Raw genomic sequence first — 20,644 nt, 5'->3', positions numbered from 1 at the left:
CATTAGCCATCTTGGCAATAAGGGCACACTGCTGACTCATAGCCCGCTTCTTGTCCACTATAACCCCTAGCTCCTTTTCTGCAGAACTGCTACTTAGCCAATCGGTCCCCAGTCTGTAGCTATGCATGTGATTCATCCGTCCTAAGTGCAGGACTCTGCACTTGAACTTCATCAGGTTTTTTTTGGCTCAATCCTCCAATTTGTCTAGGTCACTCTGTATCCTATCCCTATCCTCTAGGCTATCTACCACTCTCCCCACCCCCCCCCCAATCTTAGTGTCATCTGCAAACCTGCTGAGGGTGCAATCCACCCCATTCTCCAAATCATTAATGAAGATGTTGAACAAAACCAGCCCCTGCCCCAGCACTGCTCTTGGGGGCACACTGCTTGTTGCCAACTAGATATTGAGCCTTTGATCACTACCCGTTGAACCCGATGATCTAGGCAGCGTTCTAGCCATCTTATAGTCCATTCATCTACCCTATACTACTTTAACGTGCTATGACAGGGCCAGACCCGATGGCTATAGTTGAGTCGTGGAGGATGTATATATATATATATATATATATATATATTAGCCCCCAGGATCAACAAATCCTTGTTCCCTGGGTGATTCAGGTGGGGTTACTCCAGGGCAATTAGGCCAATCAGGCCAGCTGAGGCCAATTGAGGAGCTTGCCACAGCAGTTAAAAGCCTCCCAGGCAGGCAGATGGGAGCAGCTGAAAGGGAATTAGGAGACGCAGTGCCCCGCCCCAGCTTGGAGTGATTGCTTTTGTTACCACAACCCAAAAGGTACAGGAGTTCAGGGAAAGTCCATCCAGGCATAGCCAGGAATCATAGGTACAGAGGCCTGAGGGAGGACTTTCGCCCTGGTTCCAGGAAGTGGACCATGAGCAGTGGGGGCCAAGGACAGGCGACCCAGGGAAGGTAGTAGCTCATGGACTACACAGTTTGAGGCTACTTCTCACAACCCTGGGTTGGGGCCCGGGGTAGAGGGTGGGCCTGGCCCCCTCCCCCCCCAGGTTCCCACACAGCCACACCACCAGTGTAGCCAAAGAGGGCGCAAGACCCAAGAGGGGCCGAATAGGCCACCCTTGCCACATTGCTGATAAGAATAGTATGGGCGACCATATCAAAAGCTTTTCTAAAGTCAAGGTATATCATGTCCACTGCTTTCCCCACAGCTGCAGAGCCAGTCATCACATCATAGAAGGCAATCAAGCAACCTGATTACCTTCTATGATGTTTCCCAGTTTGGGGGTGTGCAGGGATGATTTATTGCACCTAATCCGCCTGTCAGTCACATCCCCTCTTTTCCTCCCTGGAGGTTTTCTTTGGTGCATTTTCTATCCAGGTACCTTAATAGTCCTCCTCATAGCACCTGGATGCAGCCATCAGCTTTTCGGGACTAAAACTCTCTCCATCTCCTTATAGCTGTATGTTCCTTTTGCATGTGTGTCAGTGCCGGCAACCACAGTGGCTCCTGGGAAAGGGTGGCACTGACAGCTCATTCAGCTTTAGCTATGTAGTCCAGTTGAAATATATAGGAAACAGCCACTCCCTTCCCAGCATACCTGTGAGCTGCTTGTAGGGAGAGGGAACCCCCCCTCCCCCCACCCGGTAGAATACTGACTGTGGCCATGTGGGAGGCCATACAGAGAGAGTGGCAGTACTGCCATGAGGAGCAGAGCCACAAAAAAGCCGTGACAGAGGCATTCTCTCCAATAACAGAGGCATAGGCACTCCGCAATAGCCACAAGATCTTCCCAGGACCAAGATGGCAGCAGGCTCAGACATGTCACAGAGCATGGGGAAGGAAAGTGGCTTGCTCCAGTGCATCAGCCAGGCAGTCTCTAGCAGGTATTAGGGACAAACATCCCCACTCTATTACAGGTTGCCCAGCACCTTCCTTTGAGCTCACATAACCCCATTGCTGCAAAACCCAAGCACCAATTCACTCTCCCTAGTTTGCATATGGGAAATTGAGGCACATACAATGAGGGCACTTGTTCAAGTTTGTGCAGGAGGTGCCTGGCAGAGCCAAGAGTAGAATTCAGCTGTTCTGAAGGATTCCTGGAATCCTACTGAGTATCATGGTGCCCTCATTAGCAGGTTGTTTTTTTGCTGTATACTAGTGAAGGGTTTGAAACAGGGCAGGGGCCCTTCATGCCTGTGACAGCTCTGCCACCTGGTCTAACAGTAGCCAGGAGTGGGAGGAGATGTGATCAGTTACCAGAAATTCCCCAAGAGCATCCGGCACCTCAAAACCTCTTTGGCTTATTGCATTTAATTTAATTCTGCTTCATTGTGTTTCTGATTGGCTGGCTTCCCCGTTGTGTGTATGTGTGAGGTCTGACCTTGAGGGAGGGTCTGGGTAGCCTCTGGCCTGCCAGACACAGGGGTGTGCATTAGTTCTGCTTCCCTTCCTCTCCTCTGAAGCTAGAGAAATTCAGACCAGACAAAGTGCACATTTTTAACAGTGAAGGTAATTAGCCATTGGAATAAGTTACTTCACGGGTCTTTTAAACAAAATAAATACTAGCTTAATTTAGAAGATCTGATCTAGTTCAAAGAGAACTTAGTTCAGGGAAATTCTGTGGCCTGTGTTATTCAGAAGTTCTGACTAGATCATAGATTCTAAGGCCGAAAGAGACCACTATGAATTTCAGGTTCTGACCATTGCAGTCACCAAGCTGGTCAGTTTGCTCAACTCTGTTCCACAGACGCCAAGCAGAGCTGCAGATAAGAACATCCTCCCAGGTTCTTGAAGACAGCATGATGCAATGCCAAACACTTGCACGACAGCAGAGGGTGAAGATGCCACCAAAGGCACTCTAGCATCATCTCAGATATCCAGCACAAATCCAGGAACTTGCCAGGAACCAGAGGAATACAGCATGGACTTTGAGAAGCTCTGTAAACATTTATTCATGTTCTCCAGGGTTGTTTAAGGAACATGAGCTCTTGCTTTGCAGTGAGTTGGGATCCAAAAAGCCACATTGTTGGGATCTTCAGGGAGGGGAACTGACGGGCTGCAATAGCCACTGCTCATGGTTCCCTTAGTTCACACCCCAACACCACTTAAAGTGCAGGAGCTGCTCTGTTACCATCATTAATACAGCATTGTGAACTTCAGGAGAGAAAAAATGAGTCATTCCCAAAAATCACGAGGTTGGCCCTAAAAATTTGAAATGTTTTTAAAATTACTTTGGTGTTTGTATTTCTTGACCTCCCTGTGACCATCCCCAGTGTGTGAGAGAATTAGTGCTGCCCACTCTCCCATATTTATTGGGTAAGGTGATTGTAGACCCTGCTGCAAGAGCTCTCACCCCACATTAGCCCCATGCTCCTCTCAGTTCAACACTCCAACTTCACCTCTGATCATTCTGAAACACCTCATCCACCTCTCCTAGACCTGAGGGGCTGCAGCAGGGCATATCCAGGCATTCCTCATCCCCTTCTAAGGCCAGGTGCTGCAGGGGGAGGAACAGAGATAGCTGTTGCTCACCAGATGGGTCAGGGAACAGAGCCATGATTAGCTGCAGGGCCCTTTGCTCCCTCCTTCTCCCCCCCCGCCCTGGTGAAAACAGCAAGGGGAAGGGGGACAGACTGCTGGCTTTTGGAAGATTGCACTTTGTGAGGGGGCTCAGCTGAAAGCCCCTCACTTGCCAAAAAAAAAAAAAAAAACCCAAAACATAAGTTGGTAATGCAGCATACACTAAGGCTGGGGAACCCTGCTGAATGAATGGAACCATCTGGAGGATGGGGTAGATTGCACCCTCAGCAAGTTTGCAGGTGACACTAAGCTTGGGGGAGTGATAGATAGCCTGAAAGGTAGGGATAGGATACAGAGTGACCTAGACAAACTTGAGGATTGGGCCAAAAGAAATCTGATGAGGTTCAACAAGGACCAGTGCAGAGTCCTGCACTTAGGAAGGAAGAATCCCATGCACAGCTACAGACTGGGAACTGATGGGCTAGGCATCAGTTCTGCAGAAAAGTACCTGAGGGTTACAGTGGATAAGAAGCTGGATATGAGTCAGCAGTGTGCCCTGGTTGTCAAGAAGGCTAACAACATATTGGGCTGCATTAGTAGGAGCATTGCCAGCAGATCGAGGGAAGTGATTATTCCCCTCTATTCGGCATTGGTAAGGCTGCATTTGGAGTAGTGTGTCCAGTTTGGGGCCCCCATTACAGAAAGGATGTGGACAAGATGGGGAGAGTCCAGCAGAGGGCAACAAAAATGATGAAGGGCCTCGAGCACAAGACTTATGGGGAGAGGCTGAGGGAACTAGGCTTGTTTAGTCTGCAGAAGAGAAGAATGAGGGGGGAGGGATTTGATAGCAGGCTTTAACTACCTGGAAGGGGGTTCCAGGGAGGATGGAGCTAGGCTGTTCTCAATGGTGGCAGATGACAGAACAAGGAGCAACGGTCTCAAGTTGCAGTGGGGGAGGTCAAGGTTGGACATTAGGAAAAAAGTTTTTCACTAGGAGGATGGTGAAGCACTGGAATGGGTTACCTAGGGAGGTGGTGGAATCTCTATCCTTAGAGGTTTTTAAGCTGTGTGTTAACAAAGCCCTGGCTGGGATGATTTAGCTGAGGTTAGTCCTGCTTTGAGCAGGGGGTTGGACTAGATGACCTCCTGAGGTCCCTTCCAACTCTAATCGTCTATGATTCTATATATACAGATGCTTGTGAGGGCTGCTGGGAGATGCATCTAGCTCTCTGAATTTCTCCCTCCTTTCCTCCTCTAGTCATTTGCTCAGGAATGGTGATGGAGAATCCCCAGTTGCAGCAAATGTCTCCAGGTAGGCCTGGGCTCTCCCCCACTAACCCTAGATACAATCTCCATCCAATAGACCACCCTTTGCAGCACAAACACCAAGAGGGTTTGAAACATTTCCTACTCCACCCTGGGGTTCTCAATTTGTCACCAAAGCAAACTCTACTACCCGCATTGTTGCTAAGCAATTGCTTTCTCCCTTCGCGCCCAGAGATATCTGCATATCAGCACTGGCTGACAGATCTCTGTACAAATAGGTACACATAAGCACACAACAGTTTGTGCACAACATCTGTGAAGGAAAAACCATGCATGCCAATAATTTATTAAACCTTCATCTTGTAAAGCCAGTTACAAATTAAAAAAGAGAACAGGAGGAAATCTGTAATAGAAATGAGCACAGTAGAACAGGAAGTGAGGAGAGCTAACATTCCCAACTGGGTTCAAGCTGCCTGCAGCTACCCATGAGCTAGAACATAGCAGTAGTGCAGGGTTAGAGCAGGGGAAGTTAGAGCTATGGTTACACATACTAAAAGGCTCCATTCAGTGTATTTGACCAAATATGCAATGTGAAGAGTATTATTTTGCCCGTCTCCTCTGCTTTCCTGACCATTTTAAGTTGACACCTGGTCATCCTTTTCATTATGGAAAAGACAAAAAGGCTCTTGTAAGACTCATCAATAAGGCTTCTTAAGGCAAAATTCCAGTTTTAAAACAATGAAATGTCAACACTAAGCATTCTCTTGACCTAGCTGCTGTGGTAGTAAAGGGACAGGTCTAGTTGGTGCATGTTGCAAAATGGTTGAGGGAGCGGGGGAAGAGAAATGTGTGGACTACACTAGTCCTGTAGTGCTCACTGAGTGCCCACAGCATTCTGTGATGTAGAAAGAGGGACTAGAAGACAATGTTAGTCAATCTGTGAATGATGATGACTCTGAGCCATGTCACAGGGCAGCAACTGGTACTGGGGAATGGCTTGATGGTAGAGCTAACACTGCTCTTTTTATGTGTCTGAATCTATCTTGGCATATTTTCTCCTACTTTTTATTCCTGGGGCTAGGCTAAGAAGCACTCATGGTGTTCTTCAGCCAGCACTTCTCTGGAAAGGTAGTCATGGGACTAAATCAAAGGTTCTTTTGGAACAACAGGGATCCTGTGGCTAAGCTATCATTGTGGGATCCCTGACTTTTAAAACCTCCAAAGAAAAGCCTTTTTTGTGATAACCAGTTGTTCTCTTTGCGTTTTGCTTAAAGACCCATGGACTGGAGGGAAGGAGGTTACTGGTAAAGAAGCCAGTGAGAACTGAGGGCTTGTTTACATTGGTGCTTGTCAGCAGAACTTTTATTGCTCAGAGGTGTGAAAAAACACCCTGCTGAGCAATATAAATTTTGCTAGCATAAGCACTAGTCTACACTGAGCAGCAAAAGTTTTGCTGGCATGAGCACTAGTGTAGACAAGCCGAGTAGCATGTGAAGTTCTTGGAGTGCTGAAGGAGAAAGTGGCAGTTTTTCCTGTTAGACTAGATGGAAGGAAGGCTAGTTCATCTGCACACTGTGTAAAGAGCTTAGTAAGAGCCACCACTTTTTCTAAGGCTATTGTTCATCCATCTGGGACGTCCTAAAAGCCTATATGCAAAGAGATTAAATGTAGTGATGTGAGTCCTGCCATATAAAATGTTAGTTTGAACTAAATCGGGGGGGAGAGGGCAGGCTGAAATAGCTGCTTCCTTGTAAATCCAACTAAATGGCATTTATGCCCCAGGAATAGACAAACCTTCAATTTTCAGCAAGGGCTGTTTGGAATGTAGTTGGAGCGGAACCTGAGAAGGATCAATTTCAGACAGCCCACTCTTGTCCTTGAGAGAGACCATCACCTTGTCCCCGACAGAGAACCATACAAACACATTCCTGTTCTTTGGCTGAGGCAATCAACCATTTAGGCTCCTGAGGATCAAAATACGTTAGTCTAACCCAAGTTACTTGATGCAGCACGAGGCTAAGATAAAATGTAATGGCCTGTGATATCCAGGAAGTCAGACTAGATGATTTAATGGTCCTTGCTGGCCTTAAACACGATGAAATCTGTGAAAAAGGAATGCAATTTTAAGTTTGGCGTGTGCAAAATAAATTAAAACAAACATTTTCTTAGACAATTCCAAGATCACAGTTGCTCTTGGACAAACTGAAAGCTATTCAGTTCTGCTTCCTCTATTGCAGAACTGTTCCTTGTGTATTTTGATCATATGACACACAAGTGTGAAAAGGGCAGAAGAGGACAGAGAGATGATGAAGCTTGCAGCTTTGTTTCTTTAAAATAACGTCCCTCAAACAACCAAGATTAATGCAAATCTTTGGCTGTTCATGTTTAATGTAACAGTTTTTGCTGTTAACTAACATCTTTAGGATGAGGTGCCAAATCCCTTGGTACTGTAGGTGATGATGTGTGATTTCAGTTTGTTTCTATGTAGGCATCAGTCAAGTGGAGTTCTTAAAAACATCTTTGCTACACATTCTGCTGTGAAGTTGTAAACTCCCGCCACATGACAAATGCCTCTGTCTAATGGAATAAGGGCTCCTTCTTATCACCTAGTCCAGATGCTAGTGCGACTGTCCAGACTGGCAGCTGATTTGACACTGCAACGTTTCTTCACAATCATGTTGATGTAGGCTTTCATGATCTTTGTTATCTCTCCCACCTAGAGAAAAAATGAAAGGATGGGTAGGCAGATTGAAAACAGTAGTTAGATGTACAGTGCCCTTTGCGGAAAGACAGAGTCACTGCCCTGAAGTGCTGGTAATATATATATATTTACACGTGATAGTGAGGGCATGGGATGAGGAATAATGGGGGAGGAGGGGTTTACAGCGCTGTGATTATGCAGTGACTTTGGTTAGGAATGGACACAGCTCAGTAGATCTAATTATTTTTTAAAAGTACACACACAAACGATGTTAAAAACATTGAAGTTTCCAAGTCAGGAATTCAAAAGCATAGGAAATGAGGCCAAACTAAGATTGCATGGGCAACCTTAATTAGGCCCCTTTATGCATATCCATTATGATACAGTATTTAATTACAAAATGACATGCTCTTTTTTCCATGAGGCCTGCCTCTTTCAGTGCAGAGGGCGGACAGCGCTCAGTGAATAAAGCAGCTGTTGAATAGTTATTTTTCTCCTTATCATTCAATGTATGGCTCTGATTCTTTCTGTCACCTTCCAAACCCTACACTGAATACAGGATTACAGAAAAGCCCACAATGTCACACATTACCATAGTATCCGAGTGCTTCACAAAACCTCTCTCAGGGGACATCATTATTCTCACTTTATAGATGGAACTCAGAGACAGAGCTGAAGATAGTAATTATGAAATGTCCACTAATTTTGGGTGCCAAAATTGAGATAATGAGGACCTGATTTTTCAAAGTTCTCAGCACTTTTATCTGCTGTAATAATAGTTCCCATTAACTGTGTGGGCTCCGCACTTCTGCAAACCCAGCCTCAGGTACCTCCAGTTGGGTGCCTAGACAGTGATGATCAGTTATCAACCACCTGTAAAAAGTTTGGTTTAAGTGATTTGCTCAGTATCACAAAGGAAGCTGTGGCACAGGCAGGGACAGAATCCAATTCTCCAGGATGATACAGACCACTCAACAGTCCTTTCTCTTCCTGAAATCCACTGGTTCGTTCCCTATACACCTTCCAACTTCTACAGCAAATGAGGCAGGGGCCTACCAATAACCATATTCATTACACAACCTTGAGTTGTTCCCAGAATACTGTTGAGATTGTGTGCTCACTAAGGCAGGAGTGGAAAAAATAGCATGTGATCATGTAGTTAAAGATTAAGCCTAAGGCAGAGACCCAGATGGAAAACTTCAGCCCCAAAACGTAATAGTTTTGCAAAGTTATAAGCAAATGAAACAGGGTCTTAAAATGGAAAATGTTAGACAACCTTAACTACAACTGTCTCTACCAGCATTGCATTAAATAAAAATAAAGAGGATAAAGGTAGAAGGAAATGAATATTAATGACTTACTTGTAGGTAATATAGAAGAATTGAATTTTTAGATGGGATTTACAGGAGGAGGGAACTGTGATTTGGTGGACCAGAGCAGAGAAGATATTAGAAATTCAGAGGTCAGATCTTACACGTAGATCCATCATTTTTACATTTGATAGACTGGCTGCTGGGTGATTAACTACCATCAAAATAAGCGGTTCAGATGAAGTCCTGAACCACTTACCATCCAACAGAACTACAAAAGCCTATCTCAGCTCGTAAAGGGACTGCAATAAAAACAGGAAATGTAACAGTACTCTACCCTCACGTAACAAACCCCAAAACAATTACTATGGGTATTCAGTGAGCAGTTGGTACCGAGGAACCAGAGGGACATCAACTGCCTTTCGGCTGAGGAACATGAGCTGATCATGTGACAGTCTGGGTCTTCTGTCTCATCTTACTAGGCACCAGGGAGGATGCTATGTTCATCATAGGAGTGATGTGACTTCTGACTCCTTTCTGGCATCCTGACAAAAGGAAAAAAGGAGAACAGAAGGATACGGACCCTGGACTTCAGAAAAGAAGACTGACTCCCTCAGGGAGCTGATAGGCAGGATCCCTTGGGAGGCTATTATGAGGGGGAAGGAGTCCAAGACAGCTCAAGCATGAAGAGGTGAAATCAGGAAGGTCAAAGCATAGTTGGAGTTGCAGCTAGCAAGGGATGTAAGGGTAAGGAGAAGGGTTTCTACAGGTATGTTAGCAACAAGAAAAAGGTCAGGGAAAATGTGGGCCCCTTACAGAATGGGCGAGGCAACCTAGGGACAGTTGATGTGGAAAAAGCTGAAGTGCTCAATGCTTTTTTTGCCTCTGTCTTCACAGGGTCACACGGTCAGCTCCCAGACTACTGCACTGGGCAGCACAGAATGGGGAGGAGGTGAGCAGCCATAAGTGCTGAAAGAACAGGTTTAGGACAGTTTGAAAGGCTGGACATGCACAAGTCCATGGAGCTGGATGCAATGCATCCGAGGGTGCTGAGGGAGTTGGCTGATGTGATTGTAGAGCCATTGGCCATTATCTTTGAAAACTTCTGGCAACTGGGGTAGGTCCCAGACAATTGGAAAAAATGCAAATATAGTGCCCATCTTCAAAAAAAGGGAGAAAGGAAGATACGAAGAACAACAGACCAGTCAGTCCCCAGAAAAATCATGGAGCAGGTCCTCAAAAAATCCATTTTGAGGCACTTGGAAGAGAGGAAGGTGATCAGGCACAGTCAGCATGGATTCACCAAGGGCAAGTCATACCTGACCAACCTGATTGCTTTCTATGATGAGATGACTGGCTCTGTGGATGTAGGGAAAGTGGAGGACATGATTTTAGCAACGCTTTTGATATGGTCTCCCACAGTATTCTCATCAGCAAGTTAAAGACGTATGTGTTGGATGAATAGACTTTAAGATGGATAAAAAGCATGCTAGATCATTGGGCTGAACAGGTAGCGATCAATGGCTTGATATCTAGTTGGCAGCTGGTAACAAGCGGCGTGCCCCAGGGGTCGGTGCTGGGGCTGGTTTTGTTCAACATCTTCATTAATGATCTGGAGGATGAGGTAGATGGCACCCTCAGCAAGTTTGCAGATGACACTATGCTGGGGGGGCGCGGTAGATACCCTGGAGGGTAGGGATAGGATACAGAGTGACCTAGACAAATTGGAGGATTGGGCCAAAAAATCTGATGAGGTTCTACAAGGACAAGTACAGAAGAATCCCATGCACTGCTACAGGACTGGAGATCGCCTGGCTAGGCAGTAGTTCTGCAGAAAAGGACCTGGGGGTAACAGTGGACAAGAAGCTGGATACGAATCAACAGTTTGCCCTTATTGCCAAGAAAGCTAATGGTATATTGGGCTGCGTTGGTAGAAGCACTGCTAGCAGATGGAGGGAAGTGATTATTCCCCTCTATTCAGTTCTTGTGAGGCCACATTTGGAGTACTGTGTCCAGTTTTGGGCCCCCCCACTACAGGAAGGATGTGGACAAATTGGAGAAAGTCCAGTGGAGGGCAACAAAAATGATTAGGGGGCTGGAGTACATGATTTTTGAGGAAAGGTTGAGGGACCAACTTGTTTAGTCTATGGAAGAGAAGAATGAAGAGGAATTTGATAGCAGCCTTTAACTACCTAAAAGACGGTTCCAGGGAGGATGGAGATGGGCTGTTCTCAGTGGTAGTAGATGACAGAACTAGGAGCAATTGTTTCAAGTTGCAGTGGGGGAGGTCTAGGGTGGATATTAGGAAAAGCTTTTTCACTAGGAGGGTAGTGAAGCACTGGAATGAATTACCTAGGGAGATGGTGGAATCTCCATCCTTAGAGGTTTTTAAGGCCCGGCTTGACAAAGCTCTGGCTGGAATGATTTAGTTGGGGTTGGTCCTGCTTTGAGCAGGAGGATAGATTAGATGACCTCCTGAAGTCCCTTCCAACCCTAATCTTCTATGATTCTATGACCAGCGGCCGCAGTTTGCCGCCCTCCAATACATACTTAAGTAGGTTACCTCCTTTTGTCCAAGACGGCACTTCACTGGGTTAGCAGTGAGGCCAGCATCCCAGAGGGCCTCAAACACATGAGTGTAGTGCTGAAAGTAGTCTTCCCAGATACTGCTGTAGATTACAATGGCGTCTATGTAGGCGGCTGCATACTGAACATGGGGTTGTAGCACCTTGTTCATTAAGCGCTGAAATGAAGCGGTGGCCCGGTGTAGTCTGAAGGGCATGGTCACGAATTGAAAGAGCCCGAACGGTGTGGGGAAGGTGGTTTTCATGCGAGAATTAGGTATCAGGATCTGTCAGTATTCCTTTGTTAAGTCTAGGGTGGACAGAAATTTAGCACCTCCTAGCCATTCCAACAGCTTCTCAATGTGCAGCCTTGGGTATGTGTTGAAGCGGGAGATGGTGTCGACTTTCCAGAAATCAATGCAGAATCGAATGGCTTTGCCAGGCTTCAGTACCAAGACGATTGGGCTTCTCCACTCACTTCTTGATTCTTCAACCAGTCCCATCTCAAGTATTGCTTCCAGTTCTTGCTGTACAGCAGCCTACATCTTACCGGGGAGGGGCCGGTGGTCATCCATCATCTTCTGCCCAGGCTGCATCATGATGTGATGGCTCAGGAGGTTAGTCCGCCCTGGATGAGTTGACAAAACGTCTGGGTAGTCCCACAGGAAGCGTTGTAGCTGCTCGTGTTGCACGGGGCTAAGGCCCTCTTCTAATACTGCCAGTCTTGGGTCCTGGGGTTCCCTGGCTAGAGGTTCCAGTTCAGGCTTCAGTGTTGTTTGCACTATCCATAAGGTCTCCCTGGTCTTCCAGGCTTTCAACACATTTACATAGTATACGCATACTTCCTTCTGTCGCTCCGTGTAGCAAGAGGGCGTGGCGTCCCTCAAAGATGGACAGGGAGGGACGGCCTGACCCCTGGTGGGTGTAACCAAAACAACCTGGCCCGCCCCACCGGAAGTTAAGGGGCAGGACAGGAAGTATAAAAGCTGAGCCAGCTAGCTCAGTTTGGAGGAAGCTGTTGGAGGGGAAGGACATCTCTCCACTGGTGCCGCCAGCCCAGCTGGACTACTGCCCTGCTGGGGAGCTACCAGAGCTGTCTGTCTGTGACTTGGAGAAGCTGCCTGCTGGGGATGACCTAGAGGAGCTACCGGCTGCCTCTGACGCTGAGGGCCTGTGGGCGCTACCCCTGGCTATCTACTCTGAGGAGACTGAAGGCACCGCGGAGGCACAGGCACTCCAGGGAAAGGGGGAAGGAAGTAGCCCAGTGGAGCTGGACAACTGCCCAGTTGTGTGGTGTCCTGGAGCTGCGTCAGCGAGTTGCAGCTGGAGCCCCGCTGACCCAGTGACAGAACACTCTGACACTGTTAGGGACCTAGGCTGGGATGCAGTGGAGTCAGGTGGGTCTGCATCCCCCTTTCCCTCTTTCCACAGCTGGGGTGGTCAGCCTCATCCTGGCCTCTAAAGCCTTAGAGGCCTATACACTGCTTGTTTGCCCTGCATAGGGCTAGAGACTGCTTGTTCGCCCCGCCCTGCCTAAGTGCTGGGAGCTCAAGACTGCTTGCTTACCCCCCACCCTGCCTGAGGGCTTGGGCTACTGAGTTCTTGCTTGCCCTGCCTAGGGCTAGAAACTGCACAGGCACCTGTAGCCTGCAGAAGGGGCCAGGACCTCTTCCCCAAATGCTAATTCCCCATTTTAGCCTGCATCCAGAGGAATGCAGTATCGAGAGGGTGTGGCCTCCCTCCCAGATGGACAGGGAGAGACAGCCTGACTCCCTACACCCTGGCAATCTGACCTCATCGTCCACTGGACTTATGTGATGAGACATTTCAAAGGGGCCTTGCCACTTGACCAGGAGCTTTGAGTCAGTGGAAGGTAACAAAAGCAGGACCCGGTCCCTGGGTTCAAAGGTGTGTGTCTTTGTCCCCCAATTGTATTGCTGCTCCTGTTTCCATTGGGCCCATATCAAGTTCTCCTGTGCAAAGGCCCACAGGGTCCAGCTTGGGTCCTGGAGTCTTAGAATATACTGGGAGGTTCCCAGGATGTTCATTTCTTGTGCCTCCCAATCTACCCTAAGGAGGTTGAGTATTCCTCGAGGTTGCCTCCCATAAAGGATCTCAAAGAGAGAGAACCTGGTTGAGGCCTAGGGGACCTCCCTTATAGCAAAAAGCAGGACTGGCAGCAGTAAATCCCAGTGTCTGAGATCATCTTCTACAAACTTGCAGAGCATAAGCTTCAAGGTTCCATTGAAACATTCGACCCATCCATCTGTTTGCGGGTGATGTCCTGAGCATCTGGATGTTCATGAGATGGCACAACTCTGCCGTTAGTTTGGAGGAGACATTAGTGCCTTGGTCGGTTAAGATTTCTTTTGGTATTCTGAGCCAGGCAAAGATCTTCACCAGCTCTGTAGCAATATTTGGGGTCATCTCTGAGTGCAGGGGGACAGTCCTGCTGAAAGTGTCCCTCTTGGCCACATTCCCAGCAGTGGTCATGTGCTCCTTCTGTCCGAAGGCCTTCTTGCAATGAATTTGGGCTTTCCTATGGGTTCCTCTCACCTCCAGTCTCTGCTTGGTGGAGGAACCACTGGCATTCAGAGCTGGGGCCTGGAGGGGTGTGGGAGCTCCCTTGGCTCAGTCTTGTGGCATTCCTCTCTTGATAGTCTGTCTCCCCTCTGTGGACTCCTGAGTCCATGGGTCTCTGAGGCCATGGGTTTGCCCTGTCAGCCAGAGAGACCGCCTCCACCAGTTGTTGGGCAGTGTTGCTGAGCGGACTGCTCCAAGGTGATGGCCTCAGCAACCTGGATTTCTGTTGGCTGCTGATTCTAGCCAGTGCCAGCAGTCATCCCGGATCTGCTGGACCACGGCCCTAGGCATGGCCCCAGGTGGATACTGTATGTGGTAGAGTCTTGGGGCTGACGTCAGCTTGGTCCATGATGGCTGCCTTGACCTAAGGGTGTCCTGGCGGTTGAGGTTGCAATAGGCGGCTTGGGCACAGCCCATCAAGTATGGTGTTAGGAGGCTGGCCCAGTGTTCAGGTGGCCACCTGGCGGTGGTGGTGACTCATCTGACGGTTACAAGGAATGCTTCGGGGTCGTCCTGTGGGCCCATCTTCATCAGACACACTGGTAGACTCATTAAACTGACTCCCGTCTCTGACCCCATCGAGGTGGGAGCAGATGGTGTGGTCAGCCACAACAGTGCTGCTATCTGTTTGGACCAGCTGTGCCTAGTCTCCCTGGTATTGGGCGGTCAACTCCCGCATCAGCTGTTACTGCTGCTGCAGGGCCATCTGCTAGAGTAGCTGGTCTTGCTGCTGTTTGCTGTTGGGTGGCCTCTTGCTGTTGACTTTCCAAGAGCCAATTAACATTTTTGTCAATTTCCATTTTGGGCAGTGTTACAGTTAGGCAGGTAAGGGGGGGGTTATTCTCGCCATGATCCCCTCCCCCAGGGCCTTTCCTCAGAGCCGGACCGCTGCCTGCATTCTCTACCATGTGTCGCGGGGGTGAGCCCACCCCATTCCCCCTTGATGGGAAAGTCTGGGGAGTGAAGGAGGGTGCGGGACATCCCTTCGGGCGCAGTCTACCAGACTGGCCCCCTCTCAGCCGTATATCTCATGGTCCGAATCAGGGTGGCTGCCCCTAATGTCGGGGCAGCGCGGCTTCGTGGCCCATGTCAGTAATTGCCCTCAGGTCAAGGCTGTGAGGTCTAGCGGCCAAAGTCAATAGTTGCCCCTGAGTCGGGGCTCTGTGGCCTAGCGGCCAGAGTCAATAGTACTGCCCAGGGGTACAAGGCAGTATGCAGTCTGTTGCCCTGGTCCTCACACAGGGCAGGTCAAGTAAGCAGTCTATAGCAACTGCAGGGAATTGTGTACCTCTGCAGTCTGACGCTCAGGTCGGGGGTTACAGTCACCCCAAGGTCGGGGGGGGAGGGGAAGTAAGGGGACACAGGCCCGCCTGACTCCACTGTGTTCCAGCCCAGGGCCCTGTTCATGATGGGGATGGTCCCTACACAGGTCAGCAGGGATCCCACCTCAACACACTGACCTGTTGCAGTCAGGAGATACCACTCACACCGTCCCCCTGGGCCACTTCCTGCTGTGTCTCCTGACGGTGTTGTCCGGATCTCATCAGGGCCTTTGGGTTTCCTGGCATCAGTAGCTCCCTCGGCGTCTGACTCCAGGCAGTCGGCTGTGGGCAGCAGGCCTCTCTTCGGGTCTCCAGTTCCCTCAGCTAGGGGCTGAAGCGACTCCCTGCTTGGAGTCTCCACCGAGTGTCCTCTCTTCTTGGTGGTCAGCCTGGAATGAGCTGGGCTGCTCCCTTTCATGCTAGGGCGGCAGTTGGAGCATGCCCAGCAGAGCCTGGGGTGTGGGACTTCCACCACCCATAGTGGATGGTTAACTCTTTCATCACAGAACAGTTCTTGAAGAGGTAGAGGGTTGGTGGGGTGGGAGGGAGGGATAGATACAAACCGGAGGGTGTACTCCGTTACTGTACTGAGTACCCAACGGTCCGATGTTATGGAAGACCATGCAGGGTGGAAGGGTGATTGGTGGTCCAAAACCAAAAGGGGGGATGGATCCTGGTTCAAGACTACATAACTATATTATTTTCCTATGTGAATTGTTTCAGTTGGCCTGTCTCATTCTTGAAGGGCACTGAGGAGCACCCAATAAGTGAGAACTAATTCTCACTTGCAAAGTTCAAACCTTTGTCTAGTTCTAATAAATCACAATGGATTCATAATGGACCTGGGATAGTTACACTGAATGCACAGCAGGAACATTCTGTTACACATTGTGGCACTCTATACCTCGAAGAAGCATCCTGGAACTCCCGTATTCAACACTCTCATATAATTATGGTATGTTTTGTACAAAGTATACCTTGTGATGTATCATTTTAAAAGTCTTGATCTGTTGACCATTAATATCCTGTTGTATGTGCTATCATTATATGTGACGTTATGAAGCATTCCTATATATGTCACTGAAATATGTTGTGAGGTTGGGAACACCCAAAACCAGCCTTTCAGATACACCAACAGAATACCCGCATACCATTAATGGCTCATCAGCACCCATCAAGAAACAAATCCACTGTCCTAGAGCCTTCACGGAAGAGGCATGTACACAATGGGGGCAGACTAACCCACGTTACAGCAAAGATCTTTCCAGGAAGCTGGAAGAAAATATAAAAGAGGGGAAGTGAAATCATCACTTGGCCTCTCTCCACTCCAACTCAACACCAGAGAAATGTCTGGAGGACAAAGATTTTGAATGGGGTAAAGGGGTCTCAGGCTGGAAAAGAGTCCCAGCCGGATACTGAGGAACTATACCATCTGTCAGGGTGAGACATTGCTTCATTCAAATAATGTTTAGTTTATAGAACTTAGATGGTTAATTTATTTATTTTTATTAGGTAACCAACTCTGATCTCTATGCTTGCTACTTATAATCACTTAACATCTATCTTTCTGTAGTTAATAAATCTTTTTATTTTACTTAAAACAGCATGTTTTGGTTGAAGTGCTTGGGAAATCTCAGCTCAGTTTACAAAGGCTAGTGTGTGTTCTCTCCACACTGAGGGAGGGGCGGACTGGTTAATGAACTTACACTGACTGGGCTTCTGCCCAGTACAAGATGGTACAGTTCTGGAGTGCAAGGCTGGAGAGCTGGGGGGAATTGGCTGGAGCTTCCCTATTGATGATTCAGGAGTGCCTGGGAGATCATTCATGTAACTAAGTTGGGTGTGTCCCTGCTTGTGTATGTCTGTGTAAGTGCAGTACTTGCCAGAGGTTTGTGGCTTGACACAGCATCACAATGTGAGAGGGATACCCCATGTTGGAGGGACAGAGAACCCAGCGGTCCTACAGTCCAGGTCGCACCCGAGGACCCTATCACACACACATACCTGGGAGGTTTCAAAGAACATCTCTCGTTCTTCCACTGTAATTTTGAAGGTGTTGGGCTGTGGAGCTCCGAAGAAAACAATGTGCTCATACTGGAAAGTTTCCAGCGATTTAGGATCTCCCCGTTTGTATACAGACACATTTTCTGTGCTGACTCCAAGCCAGAGATCATTTGGAAATCCACCTTCCTTACACTGTAGAGAACAAAAAACTCAGATTAACAGCAGTACTCCAAATGGGAAAGAAAACATGGGGATACACTCCTGCATTGCTGCAAGGGAGGTCTGAGGGCGTGTCTACACTGAGCTGCAGGTGTAACTCCCAGCTTCTGGAGACATACCCACACTAGCTCTGATTGATCTGGCATGCTAAAAATGGCAGTGTAGGCCTTGTAGTGCAGGCAGAAGGAGGAAGCTAGCCACCACATGTACATGTCCATCCAAGATATTAGCATGTACAGAAGACAGCTAGGTGCTCACGCTGCCACAATGGCACTGCTATATTTAGCACCCTAGCTCAATGAGAGCTAGGGTGGGTATGTCTCCTCATGCTGGAATTACATTCCCAGCTCCAAGTGTAGACATACCCTAAATCAAACAGTAGAGCATGGGGGTTTTGAGTGAACAGTGCAGACTATGTGTGTGCAGTCCCTCTGTACTCATTCTTATCTTTCCTTCTAATTCTGTAACCCTATAAGGTAGGTTAAGAAAGAGTTAACATGCATATTTTAAAAAAAAATCAAACACAGGGCAAGGCCTGAGTTCTTGCTCCCTCTGGACAACACAGAACTCCTCAGTAGGAGATATGGGACTTCAGTCCTACAGCATCTCTTGCTGGAAAGATTTAGGAGTGAGCTGTGAGGTCCCTACCTCTCACCTACCTCATCCAGTGCCTTCTGCTGCATGAAACAGGGAATAATCTATTTTCACAACTAGAAATCTTTAACAGCAGCAATTTCTGCTGGGAAAAACTGAGTGGGCCAGCTGCAAGATCCCCACAGCCAAAGCTCCTACCCCAATTTTCAGGGCTTCATGTGCATGTGACACCGCACCTAAATTCTGCTCCAGATTCCCCAGTTTCTGTGGAACTGCTGTCCTATAGTCTGTGACAAAATGAAAATTCAGCAGGAGCTTAAAACAAATATGTAAATAGCCATAAGCCAGGTTTGTACTGAGGTAAATATGCTGAGTAATGTAATGCACCATTGACTGTGTTATTCATTTAAAAGCCTCCTTTGGAGTGCTGCAGAAAGGATTGGCGCTTTTTTCACAAAAGATGATGGAAAATCACCTCCTGCCTTGTTTTGTACCTTCCTTTCTCACACCACCATCTTCACGGGCCAAGGAAGGTCCCAAGTTGTCTCTCTCTCTTTCAAAGTGGGAGTGTCCATGTCTCCTTTCCCATCCAGCAGAATACTCACTGGTGTCTAGACTAACTGGAGTGTTTGCTTAGTGCAGTCAGATAGAATGGAGCATGTTAACTAGAGGTTCTCTAGGCTACCCAGCATAACAGACATTTTTCATTCCTGACAGTAGTTGTTACTTGAGTTTATACACCTCTCACCTCAACATCAAAGAGTGTTGAGCCATAGCCTGGCCATTCCTTTACAATGGACATGTACTTCACCATAGCCTGGTGCTGAGACAGTCCCTGCAACTTGCTCCATTTCTGCATTATGCTGGCCCGAGCAGCTGAGAGCTCCTCTTTCACCCACATTTCCATCATCTGCTCTTCTTCCACCTTCTGTTTTTTTACTGAGCCTGTCTTGAAACCATATTTCAATGTTCCTTCCAGAAAGCTGGTCCGTCTCCTCTCCAGAGCATGACTGGTTGTGCTGCTACTTTTTGTTGATTGCAGGATTTTGGATTTTAGCCTGTTCACTGGGTAAATGCCATCAAGGGTCCAGGTGATTTTGGAATAGTCTCCATGAAGGTACTGCAGCCTTAGGGCTGCCAGGTGCTGCAGTGTCTCCTCTGGGGCAGGAAAGTGCCCATAAATAAGACTCTCATGAGCCTATAAATGTAAAAAACAAACCAACCATAATTTATAACCTTATCTGTCTCTCTATGGTGCTCAACCTTGTGACATCTGCCTCAATATCTAGCAATCCCAGCAAAGAAGTGCTTACAGTTAGGATGTCTGACTAGCAGTTACCGTAAGCAGGACAAATGAAACCAGAAAGAATTAAAGAAATGAAAATAGAAAACATCATACTTCCCTCTATCAGTTTTTTCCTGTTTATTTTGTTGGGGAATTCTATTAAATGAAAGTGAGCAAAACAGGGAAGGTCAGAACCAGTGACTACTGGCTACTTGTACTTGGCATGGCAAACAACTGGGTCACAGACTGAAGCAGTAGAAGAGCAAGAGTTTTCTGGGGAGTAGGTTATGGTGAATTCAGAAATACAGTTAGTAACGCAGAAGTATTAAAATCTACCAGTGGGAAGAAGGCTGGGCAGTATTCAAAAACATCACAAACAATATTCCCAAAAGCTCCGCTGTGAATATACAAATCTGCAAACTCCACAATTCTACATCCAGTCCTTTGATTCACAGCTTCAGTTACAGATGAGTTGATCCAGAGGTAGGTGAAGACTGACTGTTGAAGACTGAAGACCTGATATATATGGACTTTAAATCATTTGTATGTATCTGATTGCTTTAATCATTTAACATTTCTCTTACAGTTTTTTCTTTCCTTTTATAATAAACCTTTAGTTTTAGTTACTAAAGGATTGGCTGGCAGCGTGGAATTTTGGGTAAGATCCAAACATATTGATCTGGTAATGTAGCTGACCCTTTGGGGTCAGGAGAACCTTTTTGATAAAGAGCATAGAGTTTTAAATAACTTCTCTCTTTACTGGACCTAGTGACTGATTGGGAGCCAGAGACTGAAATGCAGTAAAGGGGGCTGTGTGTATTTTGTTTTAGCTTCTTGATAACAAGTGGGGGGAATCAGAAGCATTGTTTGTTGGGAAAGCTGACTTCAGTGTCCCCCACCAGTGCTGGGAGACTCTGCTCTCCTTTTGCAGCCTGCCCTGACCTTGGCATTTTCAGGTGGCTACCCTGGGCACAGATGGGTCACAGTTTAAACAGGTATGGATGCTACACAGATAATATAGCCAACACTAACACACAAAAAGCAAAGAAATGCCACCCAACCAAACATACCTTCTATTCCTCTACTGTAGGCACATATCTGTTACCACCACCTACCAAGCGCCACAAATATAACTACCTGATCATCACAAATGTCCCAAGCTGCCTACACCAAATACCATTAGTTGTACATGCACGCATGCATCAAACTGCATAAAAATGACTCTGTTACGATCTCACAATAATAGGCCACCCATTTTTAGAAAAAAAAAAGAAAGAGGTAGGTTACTTACCTATAACT

General features: G+C 47.3%; 1 protein-coding gene and 1 long non-coding RNA gene across 3 annotated transcripts in view; one reads left to right on the top strand and one right to left on the bottom strand.

Moving 5' to 3' along the window:
- The first annotated feature begins 726 nt into the window (after positions 1–726).
- LOC137161232 (uncharacterized) lies at positions 727–3,426 on the top strand. Of its 2 annotated transcripts, XR_010922046.1 has the most exons (3): positions 737–793; positions 1,733–1,861; positions 2,725–3,426. It is a non-coding gene; the product is annotated as an uncharacterized lncRNA (long non-coding RNA). The 2 variants fall into 2 exon arrangements; XR_010922047.1 differs by lacking the exon at positions 1,733–1,861 and having other exon boundaries at positions 727–793.
- Positions 3,427–5,088: 1,662 nt separating this feature from the next.
- LOC137161235 (unconventional myosin-X-like) overlaps positions 5,089–20,644 on the bottom strand; it is a 279,065-nt gene continuing 263,509 nt past the window's right edge. Inside the window, exons 39-41 of the mRNA XM_067560340.1 lie at positions 18,809–19,258; positions 17,248–17,439; positions 5,089–7,479 (exon numbers count right to left, since the gene is read on the bottom strand). Of these exons, the coding sequence (XP_067416441.1) occupies positions 7,366–7,479; positions 17,248–17,439; positions 18,809–19,258 (756 nt within the window). The 3' untranslated portion in view covers positions 5,089–7,365. The remainder of the gene's footprint in view (positions 7,480–17,247; positions 17,440–18,808; positions 19,259–20,644) is intronic.

This window comes from Emydura macquarii, unplaced genomic scaffold (genome assembly GCF_026122565.2).
Source record: "Emydura macquarii macquarii isolate MOO-44397 ecotype Brisbane River unplaced genomic scaffold, CSIRO-AGI_Emac_v2 contig_2288, whole genome shotgun sequence".
NCBI classification, from domain to species: domain Eukaryota; kingdom Metazoa; phylum Chordata; order Testudines; family Chelidae; genus Emydura; species Emydura macquarii.
The sequence above is the reverse complement of the archived record's forward strand: the minus strand, read 5'-3'. Positions and strand labels throughout refer to the sequence as shown.